The sequence below is a fragment of the Argiope bruennichi genome, chromosome 6, assembly GCF_947563725.1.
Source record: "Argiope bruennichi chromosome 6, qqArgBrue1.1, whole genome shotgun sequence".
In the NCBI taxonomy this organism is placed as follows: domain Eukaryota; kingdom Metazoa; phylum Arthropoda; class Arachnida; order Araneae; family Araneidae; genus Argiope; species Argiope bruennichi.
The window spans coordinates 44,453,744-44,476,123 of NC_079156.1; the positions used below are offsets into that span (position 1 = coordinate 44,453,744).

The 22,380-nt window shown below is 28.6% G+C and overlaps 1 protein-coding gene across 3 annotated transcripts in view; it reads right to left on the reverse strand.

Moving 5' to 3' along the window:
* The window catches only part of LOC129972880 (ecdysone-induced protein 78C-like), a 221,510-nt gene that overhangs the window by 27,367 nt on the left and 171,763 nt on the right, over positions 1-22,380 (reverse strand). For all 3 annotated transcript variants that reach the window (XM_056087184.1, XM_056087183.1, XM_056087185.1), the window contains exon 2: positions 11,620-11,744. In XM_056087184.1, coding sequence (XP_055943159.1) covers positions 11,620-11,744 — 125 coding nt within the window. The remainder of the gene's footprint in view (positions 1-11,619; positions 11,745-22,380) is intronic.

Genomic DNA, 22,380 nt, shown 5'->3' on the forward strand with positions numbered 1-22,380 from the left:
TTTAATGAGTACAACCATGTTAGAAAAAACACCAAGTATTTATATTTGCACCATAAAGCATTTGCTTATCTTCAAAAGTCATTTTTTTGAATTCGTTAAAAGATAATTTTTGTTTTTAAAATGTATAAATAATATCTACAAATAATTACTATCCACATTATACGAGACAAGATGTATTTGATAAAAGTTCTTATCTTTTTAAAAGAAACTAACTACTTCGCCGATCAACTGATCGCTCCAAATATTTTAGAAGCATTCATTCAAAAATGTCAGTTAACTTTTATAAACCGCATCTTATAACAGCAAAGAAAAAGGTTAGAGCTGAAGATTCTATAGTGTTTTTCTGTCGCTAAGGTTGATTCGTTGGTTGGATTTATAGGCGCAAGAACCAAATTTGACTATACTGTGCCAAACTTATGGTAGATAAACATGAGCCCTTCCTCCCTAAGAGAATATGTAGTGGATGACATTTCTCTCAAAAATGGGAAATGATGGAGATAGACGACCACTGATCAAATATATAGGGAGCACGGTCTTCCATACGAAATAAAAATGGGCGAAATCGAACCAGTGGTAGAGGCGGAGTCTTGTCTTTTTTTCCCGCTTCCCCCGCAAGGAATATACAATGAAGTTTTGTTTTTGAGATTTCACTGAAAAATGGGATGGAGATTGCGAAGGAGATGATTATTGATGATATTTCCGGTGCGTGTTCTCACTACGACATTTCAATTAACAGTTAAAATGTGCCAATGGCTACATTAAGAATTAAACAATATTGTAATCACGTTCTAACAATTCTGCAATAAAAATAAAAGTCTCTTTTCAGCAATATATATATATATATATATATATATATATATATATATATATATATTTTACAATGCAAAAAATATTTTGATATATTTTTAGAAATAGAACTATTCATACAACTGCCATCCTGGTATTTTCCCAAGCTTCCTGTTGAAATCTAAATCTAATCTTTTGCCAAGTATAGGTCTTTTCTACAAATTTTTATCAAAAGGCATTTACTTAAGGATTTGAAAACACTCTTTGATGCCTTTTGGAACAAGCATGTGAAGCTTATATATTGAAATACAAATGTATAGCCAAATGGCTACACAATGTACTGTAGGGTTCACATTTCAATTCATTTTTAACCAGATTATTTTAGATTGTTTTTTTTTTATTTTATTAATTTTGTGAAAATATATTCCTTTCTATTTAATATTATGTTCATAAATATTCTAATAACAAAATATACAAGAACCTGACCAATTATATTTGATAAAGTATAAATATTATCTTTATGCTTTACTAGCCGCCTTTGGCGACCAGCCGGTTCGCCAATCTTAATGTTCGTTAAAATTTTAATAATTAAATATTTTATGCAATTTCTACTTTAATAGCTTCTTCATCAAAATATTTTAAAACTTCAAATTTTGATTATCATATAATTCATTCATAATATTATAAAGGCCTTCAGTCATAACGTAATATGTATCTCTCTCATTTTCTGTTAGCACCCGTAGAATTTATGCTTTAAATTAAAGTGGAAAGAATTTATCTTCAATTAATATAATAATATTTTTTACTGAAACAAAGCATTTTTTTATAATCTGATTACTGAAAATAGAGTCACTCAGCGTTTAAACTTTATGGGCACTAAAGAATATTTTTTTAAATTTATGTAATATCTCAAGAGTTGGTCAACAAAATTTTCTTAGATTCATTATGAGCAGATCGATTCATCAACAATGTTTAAATTTAAATGCATCAAACACTAAGAAAATAAAACGAATCGTTTAAAATAAACGGTTGAAAACAGGTTTTAAAAAAACTACTTAAAAAACGTTGTACTTAAAACTATAAGCATATACATGTTGTCATGGCAACAATCAGAACAGAATGCGCATGCGTGAATTTTCTTCGCCGGTTAACGTAACGCAAATACGTGATTTTTTCTACGCCAGTTGGGGTAACGCTATGCGGATTAGAAATTTTTAATTTCCTTTATTCTGTTTTATTTTAATTCAAAAGTACTTCAGAATGAATCTGAAAGATTGATTCATTAACAATGTTTAATTTTAAATGCATTAAACATTAAGAAAATAAGCAGAACCGAATGTAATAATCCGCCGAAAAATTTTAACCCTAGCCTCAATACTGTTGGGAGAAAAAAACAACGGAAGCCTTTCTCGTTTGGCGCTGGGGATAATGGAAGATTTTTTTGGCGGAAAAGTTGGCGGTGGGGAAAATGGAAGATTCTTTTGGCGGGAAAGTTATTTTTTAATTAATAATTAAAATTCTAATTAAAATTTCAAAAAAAGGGACCCCAGGTGCACATTCCCGACCTCTAAGGTATACATGTACCAAATTTGATAGCTGTATGTCAAATGACCTGGCCTGTAGAGCGCCAACACACACACACACACACACACACACACACATTGAGCTTTATTATAAGTATAGATAATATAAAAAATTTGTATATTTACAAGCTTATTTATTTGGAAATATGAAAATAAATTCCTTTAATTGACCTGTTACTCCCCCCCTCTAAACTTAGCGGTCCTAGGCAGCTACCTAGTTTATATAGCTGGAAATCCGCCACTGACTGTACTGAAATATCCTTCAAATAATATAATAATAATTACAGTAAACATTTGTAATTTTTGCATTGTATTATTACTAAAAGTACTTTCAATTAAGTACTTCAGATAAAGTAATTAATAGGAAGTACTTTATCTGAATACATTTAAAAATAAAATCTGCAATGTATAAATGTAATAATAAATAGATGAGCATTTAATCATAAGACACTTTCTCATACATGTACTATACGCACCATCAATACCTTGAGAAGTCAAAAGTTTCATGTGTCACTATAAAACATGGCAAAAGAACAAAGCATGTATGCGTCATATTTCCCATAAAAGATGCGTAAAGGATATAACAATTTAAATTATGCTATATGTTCACGTGAAATGCATCAACCATTATAAGAAGAATGGCACATTGATATATTGACAATACTAAGAAACATGTTCTGAAGTAAATTAGCTCACAAGAATAAGATTTTCTTAGAAGCCAATTTGTAAAACACTCAACAAAATAAGGTTTCTTACTGAAAATTATTTCTTTTATAAATTGTTTTAAAATAAAGGAACAAAGATATTAAATAAATCAAAGAGTATTACTTCTAGAAAGAATACTTTTCTTTAAAGCATACGATATTCTGATTGATTTTCTTTAATAAAAAACAGTCCCAAAGAGAAAATCACTTTGCAAAGAAATATATTGTATCGTCCAGAACTTTAAAAACGTTACTTAATTTATGCTATGAAAGTGATTTTTTTTCACAATATTACCAAATTCTATTCATGAAGTGAACTCAATCCTCAAACAGTAGGCTATTTCATTCCTATCAGATTATTCAAGTTTCTCTTTTCTTTTATTACCATCATTTCAAAAATAAAAGGGAGGGAAAGATCAAAATTAAATGAATGGTATAAATTTCCTCGATGTCATAATATTTGACCTCATGAACAATCGAAAGTTTGCAAAACTACAACCTTACTTCAGAATGGAATACGGGAAAAAAAATAAATACATATTTGAAGGGAAAAAAATCGTTTGCATAAAATACAACAAATGCTTATTCTTCTTATAACTATGGAGAAAGGATTGTTTTGGATTAAATTATACACAAGAAAATTTGCTGCTAAACTATTAAAATGAGCAGAATTTTTGAGCATAAAATTAATTAATTTTCTAAAATGTTTTTAATAGTCATAATAAAAGTTCACATACGTAATATATACAGAAGAAAAGTTCCTGGGAAATTCCAAAATAATTCTCATAAGCAAAAATAAATAAATAAAATAAAATAAAAAATGCAGTGTTGCATAACTTCTGCATAATTGGATTCATAAGTTCAACCCATTAAAATAAGCCATATTCAACATTTTCTATTACAGAATATAATTACCGACTTAAAAGTATTTGCAAGTTTTGCAACGACACGTATTTTAGAGTAATCCTCTTTTTTAAAAGATATTTAAAAATGAAAAAGTTGAATTGCATAATATGTTTTTAATTCAATAATTTTTTATTGATTATTCTATATAAATAAGGATTAAGTATGCTTGAAAAATATTTCTGATTCTTAATAATTAATCAAATGCTAGAAATTGTATTTTTTGAGGGGAGGAAGGGTTATATGAAACAGCAATAATTTAATGGAACAGATTTCTTCCTAACTTCTCGAAAATCGTATTTGACTAGTAACTATACTTGTAAAGATTTGTTTAATATATTTTAATGATACCTATAAGTCACTTAGTAAGATTTGGGATGAAATATTTGTAGGTTTTTAATAATCATAACGCTTAACGTGATAATAATTAGAAATTTCCTTTTTCCTTAAAATTAGCATAGAAACCAAGACACATAATGCAAAAAAAAATTTTTTAAAGTGAAATGAATACATATTAATATATATACATGAAAAGTGAATATCGGAAAAAAAACGTGTTGTTTCATTGGAAATGTTTTGAATAAAGTTAAAACATATTTCTTTGATTAATTTTAAAAATTTTTCCACCCTCTTTTTGAACACATATTAATATTTATAAAAAATGTACTTTGTACAGTAAAATTATCTATTAAACCATCATCATATGTGTTTCTTGAATACACATTGTCATTTAAAACACAAATAATTTTTTTCCCCTACATTTCCTTACATTTAGCCAAGATGAACATAACCAGCCAAATTTGGCAACCTTGATTCCAAAAGCGATCGAATCCGCCAAAATGCAGCAAGAAAAACGAAAGTAGTTGTAGTAGAGCTGCGTTGAGGCATCTGCTTTCGGCAACCACGCTCACATAATCCACTTTCACTTTTTCTTACGAAATCTTTATTTACTCCGAGAAGAGTCGGTTTTCGCTTTTTACTTTTTGTCTCTTTTATTACTTTTCCCCGTCTTTTATTTTCTGGATTGAAGCGAAGTATTCTACTGATTATTGCCGACAGCATCGCGTGTAACAGCTACAATGGAACCAGCGTGTTAAAAAAGAGGCTTCTTCATTCGCCGTTGACCCTTTTCTTTTCCCTTTCATTTGTTTATTTGCCGGTGTGACCCCTTTTTTTCCAACACTGTTGGGAAATGATTACAATGTAGAGAAGAGCATTACCTGTCGCATCACGGTTACAGAGGAAATAATGGATAAAAGCATTTATTCGCAAATGATTATTGGTGCTCGAGTTGCATAACTATTTCCGGAAGGCATTTTTTTTTTTTTTTGAAGAAATATTCGTTAACGGGTTACGTTATTTTTCGAACCCCAACGATAACTGTATTGGTTACATGAAGAATGATTTAACTCCCACCCACCCCACAAAAAAGTACTAATCAAAAATGCCAATTTACTACCACAAAAGAACCAATTATAAAACTGCAAAATAGCTACATGCTCTGCAACATATTTTAAACGAAGTAAACACTTGCATACAAACTTATACAATGTATAAATTACAACTTTTACTTTAGTTATGTTACAGCCATTTTATACCTATACAATATGAGTAGAAAAAAAAAACACTACAGGAATATAACATATATAGTAAAAAATATATAACAGTAGGAAAAGCTATAATATTTAAATGCTGTAATAATAATAAATATTAATATGCTAATATAATATTAAATGCTATAATATATTTTTATAGTTAAAAGTAATGATGAATAGGGTAATAGCAAATTAATTACTGAATAAAAAATTAAAATGAACGACAGTGCCATAAAAAATTTTCACGAGCTAAAATTAATTTGTTGCGTCATTTATTTAAAAAAATGCTAAAAAAGCAATAAATAAAAAATTAATAATATTAAATGCATTTATAAATATAAATTGCGCAGATGGACATATTCAGTAAGAAAGATCTGATAAATATGAGAGTAAAAATTTCTTAGTCATGGAAATTTTTTTTTTTAAATTTCAGTTATTTTATAATACAAACAATTAGATTCTAGCAAATTTTTCTTTCTATTTGAAAAAACCGAAATAATAAAAACCCTAAATCAAGATCAGTTACTATTTGTAGCTATTATCTTGTGAGCTATAAATTTTCTTTGATTACTATCTTGATTATTATCTTTTCTTGAATAAGTGCAAAAAACTCCTTTTTTGCGGTTTTGAGGGGATCATGTAAAACAAAAGACATATAGTCGAAATTTTTGTAAACTTTGATTATTGTTATTTTAACCCTTTCATTGGCCATTTATTTCTCTTTTGAATTTCTCCCAGTTTTTTAAGTTTTATATTATATATATATAATTAGAGTTATCATTTTAAAGCTAAATTTTTTATATAATGCAAGCTAGCAAACGTTCACACAAAAGCCGGCAACATTCGAACTCTAATAAACTTTCCCAAGGCAACTGATGCAGCAATTTGTCATAAAAACGGAAGCATACCTCGTAAAAATATTCATTGTATCAATAAAGCTATCATAAAACCCGCCTTTAAGTACCCTTATCCTTTCATCCCTCGTTCTTTTTAGTTCCGCTGAATCCGATTTTGCTTACCGTAAAGTTAGGCGGCAATATAGCTTTGCATGTCGCTTTGAGAGAATTGAGGAAGATTAAAATTCTGCGCTAAAAGCGTAATCCCTTCTTACTAAGAAAGAGAATATTTTATGATACGGAATGCTATTGGCTTTAAGCCATATATCCCCCTTGCGCTACGCTCGTAAACCATTAAAGAAATCTGCAACTGATTATGATGGCATTTATAGCCAACTATCTCTCTATAGTTGAAATGAATAAAATTCTGATACTAAACATTACTTAGATGTAATCGAATTTGTATGTTATAAATGTCCTAACAATAAAAAATTTTTTTGTACTGATTTTAAATAATATTTTTTACATTATAAAATGTTGCGAATAAAAATATGAAGAGTTATAACTAAATAATTCAATTTTTTTTTCAAATTAATCTGTTGGTAAGGCATTTCATTTGAAAGCTGCCTTCCCTAAAGCTTAAAATTAACTAAACGTTCTGAATTTCAAAACCTCTTGAAGTTAATTAATTATAAAAAAATAATCAATATTATTTTTGATTATTTTAAACACGTTAAAAATATTAACTCTCATTATATATTCAAAAATGCAAAATTGCTGTTTTTTTAAAAAATAAAGGCCTAAAATATTTTTAGAATAAATTATTAATTTTTTTGTGCCTTCTCATTTAAAAGAAATTTTAGGTTCCATTTTTTCTAAATCAACTTCAAAATCTAAATTCACTTCAAAATCTAAAAATTATGCTTAACTCATATAATATTTTGTCCAACTTTAAAATTTTTTCAATTTGAAAGTAAAAATGAAAGAATAGAATAAGTTTAATCGAAACGGCAAAAAAAGTTACGACAGACTTAACACGAATAAATATCAATGTTTGGATACATAAATCTTAAAAAAAAATCTTCTCGCACAACTCAATGACTTAATAACACTGCTTAATAAATTTAAAAATTCTCTTTTAATAAAACATCTCAATAATGTAACACTATACCATAATAAATTTTGAAACTATTACTTAGTAAAAAAAAAGTAATAATATCGAGTGACTTGTTATGATCAGATCACATAAAATAATAGAATGGAAAAATTAACTTAGAATTAACTGAACCTGAAGCATTCCAAAGTGCCTTCATTAGTAAGAGTTTTTAGAAATCGTGACATAAAACGTTATTTTTTCTTCAGCTCTAGAAGTCAAAAAGCTCTAGAAGTAAAAAAAAAAAAAAAGTGCGTGAGCAGTTAAAGACATATGACAACTTCTCCAACGAAAACGAACCATAATTAAGTGACATCAAGAGGGGCTTTGAACAATATTCTTTTGGTACCCTAACATCCTCCTTCCCTTGACACTTCTCTATTATGGAGTTCATGACCAGCCTTTTTTTTTTTTTTTTTTTTTTTTTACAAGGCCATCTCCTGCTGTTGGAAAAAAAGGGAGAGGCCAAAATAAAGTATTATGTCATTGCAATTCATGCCGCACACTGAGAAACGTCAAGTGGAGATAGAACGATAGTAAAAACAGTTACTGTCCAAAAGAAGAGAAGCAGCAGCAGATGCAATCGATCGTATAGCAATGCATTTTGGGAGGAACCACAAGGCAAACAGCTAGCGAAACGTCAAGTAGAGATACGACGACAGTAATGACATTTACTGTCCAAAAGAAGAAGAGAGACAACAGCAGATACAATCGATCGCATAGCAATGCATTATTAGAGGAACCACAAAGCAAATAGCCAGCGAACTCATCTCACTCGCTGTTTAGGATCATCGAATTCGTCAAAACATCAGTAGAACATCTTTAGATTGATTTTAATCGAATCAATAAAATGAAATAATGTGAAGTGCATGGGTATTTCAAATTTGTCAAAGAATTAGAAAAGTTAGAAGCGATTACTTCAGACTTAAACATCGTTCAATACATTACATGTGCATTGTATTATTGTATTTTTAAAATTTGTGAGTTAAGTTTTTGCTGAAATTAAAATGTGAGTCAAAAGCTACACGAAATCCACAGACATCTTAGATGTTTTATGAAATCTTAAGTGAATCAGTTAAGTCAACTAGTTAGATGTATAAGACTGTTGAGCTTAAAGAGGCCGCAAAGAGTTTGATTATTTTTACTTTCCTAATTGCCAAATAAATAAGTTTGCAAAAAATACAAATTCCATGAATAATAAAAAGTAGAATAATATTGAAATTTTATCAAGTATAATTGGCCAGTTCCAATTTGTTTCATTACGTTTGCTTAGTAATTGGAATATTTATAAAACAGAACTTTTATATTTCCTTATAATAATGCGTAGAAGCGGCCATAACAGATAAATAAAAATAAATATACATTCACAAAGTTAATAAGATAAATAATATTAACCAACAAAAACTATTAACATGTTAAAAATGTTAAAACTAAATTCACTATCTTATTTTTAAAAAAAGTCTCATAACGGGCACAGCCTTGGGCTGTAAAATACCTAAATTCGGTTTAGAATCAATGCAATATATTACTAAAACTCATCGAATTAGAATGCAGAAAATAAATAAAAATTAAGACAAAAATAAATGTCTATTTAAAATTTTAAAAGGAAAAAAAAAAAAAGATTTCATGATTCCAAATAAAATATGGTAGTTATTCCCCAATTTTTAGTTTCTTTTGTTTTTGATAGAATTTTTCTTTTTTAATTCGAATTTTTTATAGTATTTCTACAGTCCAGTAAGTTTAAAAGAAGAAACTTTGACTAAGAAAGTGATATCTATAGCACCAATCAAGTACAAAGGATAATTTATGAGTAATAACGTAAGAATAGATTCAGGATATTCAAGCTTCGCTAGAATCAGTTCAATATGAAAATTTTAATGGAATATTTCAAAGTAAGCCTTTTGCACTTAATGGAAAAGATTGAAAGATTATGGAAAGATAAGTGCAAAATATATGTTCAATTTTAAAAGCCTAAATTTAATTTCGTTTATCGAAATCACAAAACGTGCTAATAGTGTTGAAAAATTCGTGATGCTATGTTTGAAATCTTGGGGTATTCCAAATAAACACTCGAATTAAATTCTCTCAATAAATTGAGAAATGTCAAAAATAAAAGTTTTCAATATAAAATAATTTATTGAAGTATAACAGAAATATTAAGGAGCCCCAAATATTTGAATCTAAATGAAAATGCAATGTCCATAATGCCTAACATGGACATGATGGCCTCATTAAAACAGTGAAGCCATGTCAAACTCTTTAAAAATGAAATCTAACCTAATTTTTAAAATTTTCTGATGCCAGAACAACAATATCAGTACTAAAAGTAAATTTCCACAAGTTATTAAACGTGAGAGAAAATATAAAACTTTACTGTCATTAATCCAACTTCAAAAATTAAAGTTGCCAAGATGTAACACCAAAAAGTTTATGATTATTTAATTGCAAATGAAAAAAAAGGGCGAAAAAGAAATAAAACACGCTCTAAACCCATTCCAGAAGATAACGTTACATGCAATTTTATCAACTCTACAGCTGGATGATGTCACACAATATTTATCAACACTATTCGCATGACTGTGGAGGTGTATTACATAACGTGCCGATTGTCCATAAATTCCAACGAACCAACTTCAGCTGGCAGACTGAGCATCGGTTTTGAAATCATTTCATGTTGCCAAACAATGTGAATGTCATACTGAAACATAACTGCCAATGGTGTTACCAAGCAAGAAGATAATTTATGGAGCACCTCTGGGTATACTGCTTCAGTTTTCAAGAAGCAGAGCAGTTGTTGCCAAGTTCTCTTGGTAACTCGATTAGCGTGTTAGCACACTCTTCAAGAGCGATGCGTGCCATCGTTTGCGCAATGGATACTCAACGCACATTCAAATTTAGGCACGTTGTAAGTGAAACGCGTGGAATAGCACCATCTGCTTCTTTGATATTGCAGCAATTTGAGCTAAAGTTATGCTCTTATCATAAGAATATGGTAAATGTATGTACTTCTTTTTCAGTCTCTTCGACAAAGAATTACAAAACATTTTGAAACAAAAGATAACGTAGTGGTGAATAAGGGGTGGTAGTCTTTTATACCAGAAAGACTTTTTAGAATTTAGTTTATACCATACGAATACAATATCCTTATAAATGCAGCAAACTACTGGTCTCCCAAAAACATTCCCGCATATTATTCAATAATGGTAATATTTCCCTTCCTCCACATAAAAATGTAAACTTTGGATAAAGTCGCGAATACCTTACAAGGCATTGGTGAACGATAGTTACGAAACATAAATGTTTAGAGTGAATCTAGCCTTTTTACTGAATCTATAGGGAGAATATATATTTTGGGCACCTTTTTGCCAGTTGATTGACACCAAAATTTGATATGGTGGCACAATTTTAGTTACAAGATACTACAGTTGTAGTTATAAGATAAAGTATCGAATTTCTTTGACTTAAGTCATTGCTTTAATCTTATTGCATTGACATAGGGAGAATATATACATCTGATAAGTATCTATATTTTAAATGATAAACCTGTGTACCAAATTTTATCTGCCTTGCTCTATGCGTTTTGTAGTTGTCAAGCTCATTTCTGCAGAAATTGTCAGGCAGACAGTAAGATTTCCTGCGAATTGATTTCGTTTAAAATTTGATAGAAATCTACAGTTTGATCACAATTCTACACACCAAATTTCAACCGTCTAGATCAAGGCGTTTTTGAGTTACCGTGTGCACAGACAGTCATAATACCAAAAATGTATTTTCTGACACGGAAAAGTCTGAAACAGAGATTTAACAAAATCTCGAGTTTGAATTTTTTTTGACGATTACAATACTTTCTCTATATTTCGTATACGAGAAATATTATATATATATATATATATATATATATATATATATATATATATATATATATATATATATATAAAAGAAGGTTTCACGATTGCCTTTCCAAAGTATTTTTTAATGAAGAAAATTCTAAAAGGGAAACAATAACAGGTAATACATTTTTTTTCACTAATTGCATAAATCACACATTAAACTCTTTACCTTGCATCCTTCGCAAGAGGTAACTCCATAGTGATACCCGGAAGCCTTGTCCCCACATACTTTGCAAGGTACGAATGACTTGGTGGTAGAGCTGCTGTTGGAGTCGGCTGCTGTGAAGCTTTGATCTGCAATAAAAAGAAAAGAGAATTTAGATAAAGAAAGTGCAAGAAATGGATAAGATTTTCAATTCATCATTTTTTTTTCAGTAATGAATTAGCTGAAACAGTTACGACATCCGATTCATTGTGCAATCTTAAAAAAATATATATATACCAAATTTCAGTTAAATACGCCCTTTTAGATAGATTCCTGAAAGAGGACTACCTATTGCAATGTTTTTCATGACATAACTTCGGGAAAATTTCTTCGGTTCTTCGCCGATTATAGGCCCTAGTAATCCAAAATCACCACCCATCGTTCAGAAGTTATATTATATAACGCTTTGCCCATGTTATCTTGTGAACAGGATAACTAGAGTAAGTTTGTTTGGATTGTAATTGGTTTGGAACATGTTGTTGGAAATTTAAAAACCTCGGACGAGTTTGTAAATAGCCCATCTAACCCAAAAGAGTTGGAAATGATGGGGGATTGAAATTTCCATTTCACTATAACTTTCTTAATATTGAAGATAGAAACATAAATCCAATTAGACAAATTAGCGCCTCATTAAGACGAACAACTTTTGTATTTGAAGTTTTTCGATAACTGCAATATCCTAGAAATTAGGAGCTGAAAAGTGATTTTCACGCCCTAATTTTGACTGTTTCTAACATCAACAATTTATGTTGCTAGATAATAACTCAGATGTAAAGGAATCTACCTTTGCATTCTGACTTGCTGAGAGGATTTTGTTTTACTTATCAGCAAATTATCAATATTTGAATAAAGATGCATCAGATTCAATTTTCTAAAATGTTAAGTTTCTAGAGAAATAACTTTACAATATATAGAATAAAATTAAATTAATACGAATCATGTGGATGAATTAATTTGTATTTCCTTTTCATAATTTTTTTAATAATTAAGTATTTTTTTGTTTCTAAATTCTTTAATTGTAGGTGTTGCTCATTGCCCATATCCTCCCCTTTTTCAGCCAGTGTCTTAGATTATGCGTCTGAATTTTAATGTGACTTGACTTTCAAGAAGTTTGGTGGTTTTAGGAAGTTTGGTTACAGGATAATAAAAGCTAGATATGGAACAAAATCGCGATAATACGAGCAAATCTCCCGGAAACTAAAAGATTATGCAACAATGTTTAGTAAATAAATCAAAAGAAAACGTGAACCGAATATCGATTTAAATAAAAGAGTTTCTATAGAAGAATTGGCAACGTTAAATTTTATGAATAAAGAACCTTCATGCATATTATCAATAACCAGATTAAGATGTTTTTAAGAGAAAACGGAATGTAAAATATCATTCTAACAGCAACCCATTTTCTTATATCTGTACATCAACAGTTGCTGCTGGAAGAAATTGTATTATCTCTCCACAACGTATAACTCTGGTTAAGTGAGCTAATATCTGATTTTATGCTGTGCACAAAAAGTTATTTACAAAATTTCAATTTTCAAGAAAATGTTAATAATTGACCATTGTCGCGCACTAGATCTTACAGGATTTAAATATTTTGCTACAAAATAAAAACATTAAAACACTTTGCATTCTGAGATGGTTGCAAATAAACAAAATAGTTTCCTTAATGAATGCTTTAGAATTTCTGATCTTATGTCATAAACAAACGTTAGATAATTATCCATGAGATTAGAAATAAACTTATCAAAGCAATAATTTATTTTACATTAATATGGCATACTCTGCATTTTTAATCATTTCAATTAAATAGGCATAATCCTCAAGAACTGTTAGAGGGATATTTACTGATGGCGTTGCTGGTTTTGTAAATCCATCATTCCTTTAGATAATCTGGAGGAGGAAGACACTAAAATGCAAATAGCATTATGAGCTTTGGATTTGACACTTCTTCGGCTTCTTTCACAAGCAAAACAAAGTGAGATTTGTAAACAAGGAGTGAGAAAAAATGAGATTTGATGGCGACTATTTTCTAGAGGTGTTGATTTGGGAAAAAATAATAATTAAATTATCTTTATATATATAAAAATTTGTCTCAATTAAGTTATAAAACATTGTTTTATCGTTTCATAATTCCATCAAAATGATTAAAATAAAGTAGGTGAAAATATATGAAATATTTGGATAGTACTGGGAAAGAGAGATTATACCAGGACACACACACACAAATCAGACATTGGAAATTTTCAGGTTATGCGAGATGTATGGTGTAACTAATCATTTTTCTACACATAATATAATCAAAACGATTGTACTAACTAAACTGCTATTATGTTTGGTAAAAGAATGAAACCTTATTCTCAGCATATTTAAAATTAATTTTCAAATATATCCTGAAAAAGAATTTTTTTTTTCAATTTTCTAACTATTTTAAAAGACATTGAAGAAATGTTTCAATATTTTCAGAAATAGAAAATATACGAATTTTTCAATATCTAAATATTTTAAATCTAATTAATTTTTAAAAGATTAATATGAACTATTTTTTATAAAGATAAAACGAGAATTTATTTCAAAATCAGTGTTAAAGAGAGATCTTTCCGCATTACAAAAAAAAATCTTTTAACTATTTGAATGAAATTTCAGCTTGAATTTTTCTGATTGACATTGGTAGTTTTTATTGAATTTCTTGAAATTCGGAAACTATGCAAAAATAAAAATTACGAAGATTAACAATAATTAATTCATTCATTCATTAATAACGAAGATTTTAAAAAATAATTAAGGTTGTTGTATTAAACAGTATTGCATATAAACAGTGTAATTTTGTGGTACGTCAAATTCTCAAGAAATTTCTAGCAATTGAAAACAACATTTTAAAATAAATTTTTTGTTAAAATTAGTAAATACTAAAAAATTTAGAAAAAAGATAAATAAATGACAAAAATTTGCTTTGTATAATCTGAACTATACAGAGTTTCTATTATTTTAAAATTCTTAAAAACTCATTTAATAAAAAGGCTCTACAAACACTACTGAAACCAGTGATAAATAAAAAATTAGCATATTTTTATAATTAGTATATTTTAAAGATATGTTTTTATTCTAAAGAAATAGCTAAAGAACAGTTTCCGCTAATAGCTGTCTAATTTCTTTTAAGTAGAATTTACAATCCAAATCAGAATATTTTATTTTACAATGCAGATATAATTTAGAAAAAAAAACATAATGATTCATTGTCTCAATATAAGAAAAAGATATTTGCAAAGAAAGCATCATTATAAAATGTCCTCGTTCGGGCAAACGATTTTGGTGGAGCAGTAAGTCGGCAGAAGTATTAGATTTAAAGAGTCTGGACTCCCAATTTCGCAACTGGAAAATGCCGAGTGGCAACAACAAAATAAAAAAAAGCAAATAAAAAAGTAGAAGTTATTATTTTGTTTCTTTCCTCTTTATGCATATCAATTTCTCGGCTCGTTTTCTAGTTCACGGCGAAAGTAGGTGGACGTAACCTGGAAACCGAGAAAACTTCATAAAAAAATTGCATTTCTAGAAAAAGGGAGGGAAAAAAATAATGCTGAACGATCTTGGTTTTTAACAATGACAGGAAATTCTGATTCGATTCCGAAAAAGTAGATTCCTTCATAACCTGGAGCGAACCAGATAGAAATAAATTTGTTGGTTTCGATTCTAGGAAAGTAGCAACACATACACGTATATATATATTTCATTTAAACGAGTTCAATTTTCAGGAAATTTCTTAAAATCAAGTAATGTCCAATAAGATAATGGATAGATTTTATCTAAACTCCATTTAATAAAAGAATGAATAGCATTTTCCAAACATTGTCCACAGATATGAAAAAATATAGTTGATTATCTGTTTTTAAAATTTCAAATCTTTATGGATATTATTTAATAATGATGATATCATCATTTAAGAATTAATGTGCAATCATTTTACAAATTTTTAAGTAACAAATATTTTGCAAAGTGTGTATTTCAAATAACTTGACTATTTTTTTCTTGTTAATATTTATATATATTTTAATGCTTTATCAATTATTTTTAATTCTAAAAAAAGTTTGTACAGAAGAATTTTTTCCGAATATACATTAATTTTAATTCTTCATGATGCCAAATAACCGAAAGTTCAGCTAAAAAATAAAAAATAAATAAATAAACGTAGATAAATGCAAAAATGAACAAAAACTGCTCCCGTATAGGATCCCTTGGAAAACAAAACCCGATCTCGATTTAGTAAAATCGTAAATTTAAAACATTCCTTAATTTTTCAATTAAAATCCAATTATTTTTCGAAGACCTAAAGCAAACTTAAAAGCTATTCGCAAAAGTTGCTTTGCATAAAGATGAAAAATTTAGCTCTTGCAATCAATCAAACTAACGCTAGTACAAAAACAATTTCCTATGAATGATTAAGAATTTATGAAGAAAATCCAATTTTAAAGTACATGAAGATGCATTCAGTTGTTTAATAATTAAGCGAATATAGGTATGATACATCAAATTGGCACATGTATCTGTCAGAATATGAAAGAAAATTCATAATGATATTCTTTTCTATTTTTATTTTTATTTTCCAATTTTGCGCAGAAACGTATTTTTCTAGGAGTCTTACAAAAAGTGTTTTCAGATATTCTTGATAATTTTTCAGATTTTTTTTTCTTTCAGAATCGTTTGTTTGAATCGTTGTTCGTCATTCTAATAAATTTGTTATATAAATGCACAAAGAACAACTGAGACTTGAAACATTTTTATTAAAAATACCTGGTATCCGGCGCGTTGCTGCCGCAGAAGAAATAAATTTGGAAATATCGTTTGAAATTTGAAATAGCTTATCTTGTTTAACAAGGAATGATAGAAAGAATGATATTAATTTTCCCATCGACAATTAATGCATTAATGAAATTAAATAATATATAAATTAGAAGTATAAATAATATTTATTCCATTTTTTTTTACTTTATTATTCATACATCTTTAGGGTAGACAATATTTTTTGTTTTTCCATCTGCAGCAAAAATAAATATATTTTTTGGTTGTATGACGTGAGCATCCAACTGGTCATGTGAAAAACATGGATTTTTTTAGGTTCAAAGCAATAAGTTAGCAGAGTTTTATCACCATTGGATAAACGGTATGGCACCGCATAAAATACGAACAAACGAAAATTCATTTTTGTATATTAGATATAATAATTGTACTATGCATATAACCTTCGCACAAATGTAACCAAAAAGCTAGTTTGGTTACATTTGTGCGAAGTTCATCGCAATAGGATGAACTTACGACAGCACGTGAAATACGAACAAAAATTCATTTTTATATATTAGATAATATATTTATTAATTCAATGCTCGTGATTGGAGGGAAAAGCTTAAAAGGAATTCTGAATACGAAATCAATTTCTTACAGAAGTAAAACATAGAATTTCATTCGCCATAGCTCTCCATCATAATTATTCCATTTTTTATTTTTTATTTTATTTTTTTTATTTCTTGTACAGATTTAGTAAGTCACATATAAATATTTTTCATTTATTATCTAAAATTTCGATTCAATAACTAATTTTGCTTTCTTTTCAACGATTAGAATCTGTGACAGTGAATTGCCATCATCATTAAACACTATTAATGAACCTTAGTGATTCCCTTATTTCCTGCATTTAGGGACACTTGATTTTTCATTCCACTTTCCTGGCCTCTGTCCTAGATTAAGATTTCTACTAAAAACATTATTCACCCTTTTTTTTTTCCAGTGTTTATCCACACCCGGATTGCCTAACAACTTGATCTTGCTTCTAATGAGCAATAACAACAAATAATTTCCCAACCACTACGTGATATGCCATCAAATTTCTGATAGATCCTAAATTCGCAGCGTGATAGGCCCTGAAAAACTGTGCAATTCTCAATTGATGGCAATGAATTGCCGTTAGCGCTGAGGACTTTTCAAGAACGTCCGTTAGATTTTCAACCCTCCCCTATAACCCACTTATCCCAAAACACCCCCGGGGTCTTTGAGTTTTAACCCAGAGACAAGAGGGCTTTGAAAGCGAAATGGCAGATCAATTAATCAACAAAGAAAAGAAAGTAAAGAGAGAGAGAGAGGAAAAAAAGTCAGCAAATGTTATTTTGTTTACTTTTTGCTTCTTGCTGTCTAGCCTATCTCAAACCTTCATGGCAAGAGAGATATATAGGAAGTGAAATGATTCGCATCAACTGCACTAACTACGTTGCGCCATGAGCAGGTATGGATGAAATCAACATTTGGCCTAGTGGCCGAGTTTGCGTCCACTAGATGACCACACTGTGTAGTGTTTACAAAGCATTTGTAATCGGTAGGCTGGACATTTCGATGCTATTGCTTAGACTTGTTTGGAAAAGCCCTTCAGGGGTCTTTACTAATACTCACAGGTTCGATTGATCATATTTAGATGGAAACGTGAAGTACTTCTTTCATGCTAATCAGAAAGTAAAACGCATACATTTCTGCTTTAGTTTTTTAACATTAATCAAGTCAAGTTATGCTTCTTGCGTGTCTAGTTTTATAAGTTAAACATTTTGAATTTCTGTGATGAAGTTTTCCTTAAAAGGAGAATTTTGTTAAGCATTAAACGCTATTATATATATAGCTTATTTTTATTATTTATTGTAGCTTTAAAATGTATCGAAACTTTTCCAAACATACGATGAATAAATTTAACTCACGTTATCTTCTGTCAAATCAGAAACTGATTTGGGTTCTATGTAGAGCATACATTACGAAGCAATTTAATAACTGGCATGGACATGAAAGCCTCATTAAAACAGTCTAGCCAAGTCAAACTCTTTAAAAATGAAATCTAACCTATTTTTTAAAATTTTTTGAAGACAGAACAACAATATCAGTACTAACAGTAAATTTCCACAAGTGATTAAACGTGAGAGAAAATATAAAGCTTTACTGTCATTAATTCAACTTCAAAAATTAAAATCGTCAAGAAGTGGCATCAAAAAGTTTATGATTATTTAATTAAAAATGAAAAAAAAAAAAGGATGACAAAGAAATAAAACAAGCTCTAAACCTATTCTAGAAGATAACGTTACATGCAATTTTATCAACTCTACAGCTGGATGAAGTCACATAATATTTAATCTCCCGTTTAAAAATTTAACATTAAATTAAAAAAAATATCAAAATGTTAACCGATTTTTTTATTTTAATCACTTAGCGAAAAGATATATGTTTGTCCTTTCATTTTATTTTATTTATTTATTTATTACTATGTATGTTATGGGAATGACAATTACAGTAATACATTTCTTGAAAAAAATCAATATAACTATTGACTGATGATTTTTTAAAATTAAAGTAAAAGTATTTATTATAATAGATTATAAAGAAATAATGAACTTCAAACAAATATAGTATTCAAAATTACTATTTTATAGAGCCTGTGAAATGAAATATAAACTGATACATGAATAATTATTATTCTAATATTTTATAAATAAATAATTAATTAACTTGAAATTAATTAATAATAATTTTATTAATTTAATATAAGCACACGTACTATTCTTAATATTTTAGAATTTATAGAATATAAATTTTTTACAAATTGGTTTTCAACGAAACAAATAATATTTTTTAATTGGCTTGTCTACGCCCTCTCCTTCTCCTCCTCCAGTTCAAAATCCATCTTTGCCTCCAACAGAACTAAAATTTAGTTGTATCAGAGACAGAATCGCTTTCCTTTAATTGAGATATTTACAGACCTTGGGACAGTTGAAACCAGTTATCATCCATGCACTGTATTGCAGTGTTGGCAAAATAATAACAATAATTTTATTATTATTATTTTTAATTTCTTTATTCACGTATTCTTCTGTGATATAATGCTACATTCAAGGAAAAGTTTTGTGAATATTTTGAAAAAACAGACAGTATTTTTTCCACACATATTCTTATAGAAATAGAATTTTATATTCAAAAGGGAACGTTTTGTACTCCTCATAATAAAACCAAATGCTTTTTCTATCCCATTCAATTACATTTGATAAAAAATACTATATCCAGGAAAGAAGTTTAGAATATTTGAAAAAAAAAGTTTTCATCAATTTATACGAATTTTCATTAAATTATATTGGTAAAAACAACAACAAAAAAAAACAGTTTTGTAACATTTGCAGGAGACAAACTTTTCGTTGCACCAAAAAAAGGGGGCTTTAAAAGTGAATATCTACTTATATAAAGTTGATTTTTTTTTCTTTTTTTCAATTTTTATATAAATTAAGTTTATATTTCTAAGCAAAAGATTATATATATTTGTCCAATCATGATGAAATTTGACTCACATACTCTTCAAGACAAGGAGAAAATCACTTTTAACTTTTCGCAGTCCAAAAGGTAATTAAAATACAAATTATTAAAAATAAAGCAAGTTTTTGACTTTTTTTACAGTTGAGTATTCCAAAAATATTCACAAGAATGAGTTTTACAATATTCTTAAACTAACAAAAGTATTTTATTAATGATACCAGTTTCACTTCTGTACAGTTTGTTTGTTACATTTAATAATCTTTAAAAATTTAATTGGATGCTCAATTTGTAACAATATTTTTTTATTTGAGATGAAATTTATTGTAATTTCCTTGTTGAATCACTTAACAGCATGTTCCTGCCAATGTAAAAACTTTTTTAAAAAAAATTGTTTTTTTGGACATTAATTCCGAAGTTTCACTTCCATTTTTATTTTGTAATTTGCAAATGAAGTGATTCATCATTTTCTTAAAATTCATATTTTTTAATCTCATCGCAAAACAAGGTGAAATTTTTTTTTAAAGATTATTTCTATATTAATAATCTAACAACCAAGAACGATAATATTCCGATAACCAATAAAGATAATAACAAACTAATCGCCTAATTTTTGTATCTAATTTGGATTTAAAAATTTATTATTTATTTTTTAAATTACAACCAGTCACACCATTGCGACAGAATTAAGCCATATAAACAGGAAATCTAATTTGGACTACGGAAAAATATAAAATTTAGTTATGAAAATTTTTGAAAGAAATCCGGAGTTAAACAAAATGCAAATTTTTTGGTCTCAACCGCAGGGGAAAAAAACCCTTTGCTGATGCTGCTTTAACTTCTCTAACAATTTCGCGACGAATGAAAATTGGCTTTAGAATACTTGATAGGAAAATTGTTTTTTCAAACCATTCCCTATGCGTGACATGGGCAAATAATGGCAGCGATTTTCCAATAGCCATTAAAGATCGTGCAATGAATCATTAAATTTGCATTCACTGCAGGTAAATGGATGGAACTTTATAACATTGTTTCTAAACAAGACGAGCGGAAAATCGCACTGAAATGGTTTGTTTCGGAACCGATGCACAATAGACACGTAATCTAACAATTTATAAATACTTTACGAAGCAACAACAACAACAAAAAAAAAGAAACAAGATTTCTTCAAATACAAATTTAAGCACTACAGCACCAGTATTTTTTGTTGTTGCTGTTGTTGGTAGTTTTATGTATTAATATTACGAATGCCACCGGGCGCCACATTGCCAAGGTCTTGCAATAAAAAGAATCACAAAATTAAAAACGTTTTACAGCTATTAATTACGGGTTTATCCATGTTTTGTTTTTTTTCTTTTGTGTTCAAATAATTCTCTTTTATTTTTTCTAGTCGTATTTGGTTACCAGTTTATACGCCGAATAAGAGGTTAAATTAAATCTTGTTAGTAAAACTTGATGTTTATATGATTCCCTCAATAAAATATCTTTAAGCATATTGTGACAAGACATTGAATCTATCTTTTTTTTTGAATAATTATAAGGATAACATTTTTCAAATTGCACCTGATAAAATAATAAGCAATTTTTTTCCTCCAGAGCATTCAATGAATAAAAATCACTTTAATAAATGTTTGATGAAATACCCAATGCCTACATGTTGTTTCACCTAAAACAGATTGAATTTCATTGCAATAATGAGAATTATTATTGAAAATTGGAGAAAAACTATTTTTGTCAAAAAAAAATTATCATAATTCAGGAAAAAATTGCACGGCAACTAAATTGGTATCAATAAAATGGATTTGTTTTCCAATTTTAAATTGATGTAAAAATCAGTTGTGTACAGTACAGCTTTTGGAAGTTATTCCGCAAAAACTCCAAAATCTCAATTTTTAATTAATTAAAATTTAAAAATGACCGTTCCGAGATCCACATTTCCACCCTCCAAAGTAAATCCATGTCCAAACTTGACTGCTCTTGGTCAAATGGTATGCCCTGCAGCCTGTAGCCAACACACATGTGTATTCTCCTTTGAAAATAGTAGTATAATAAAAATTTCAAAACAAATTTTACAATCTTATTCGTATACAACAGTATCTTACACTCTACGGGTAAGCTGTATTGATGTGAGGAAATAAATATTTTTTCTGTCCTTAAAATACAAATTACAAAGATCAATCATTAATTATCGATAATGCTGTAAATGATTATTATATTACATATTTGTATGTCCTTTAATATATTGAATTACATTTTTCATATTCTAATGGTTACAAATTCAAGCTTATAGGATCTGGTTTGTAAATCTAATAATTATCCTTAGCAGTCGCGAATCTCCAATTAGGCACACTAGGCAGCTGCCTATATTCGCTACGCCGAAAAAGAAATTGATTAATGGAATTGATT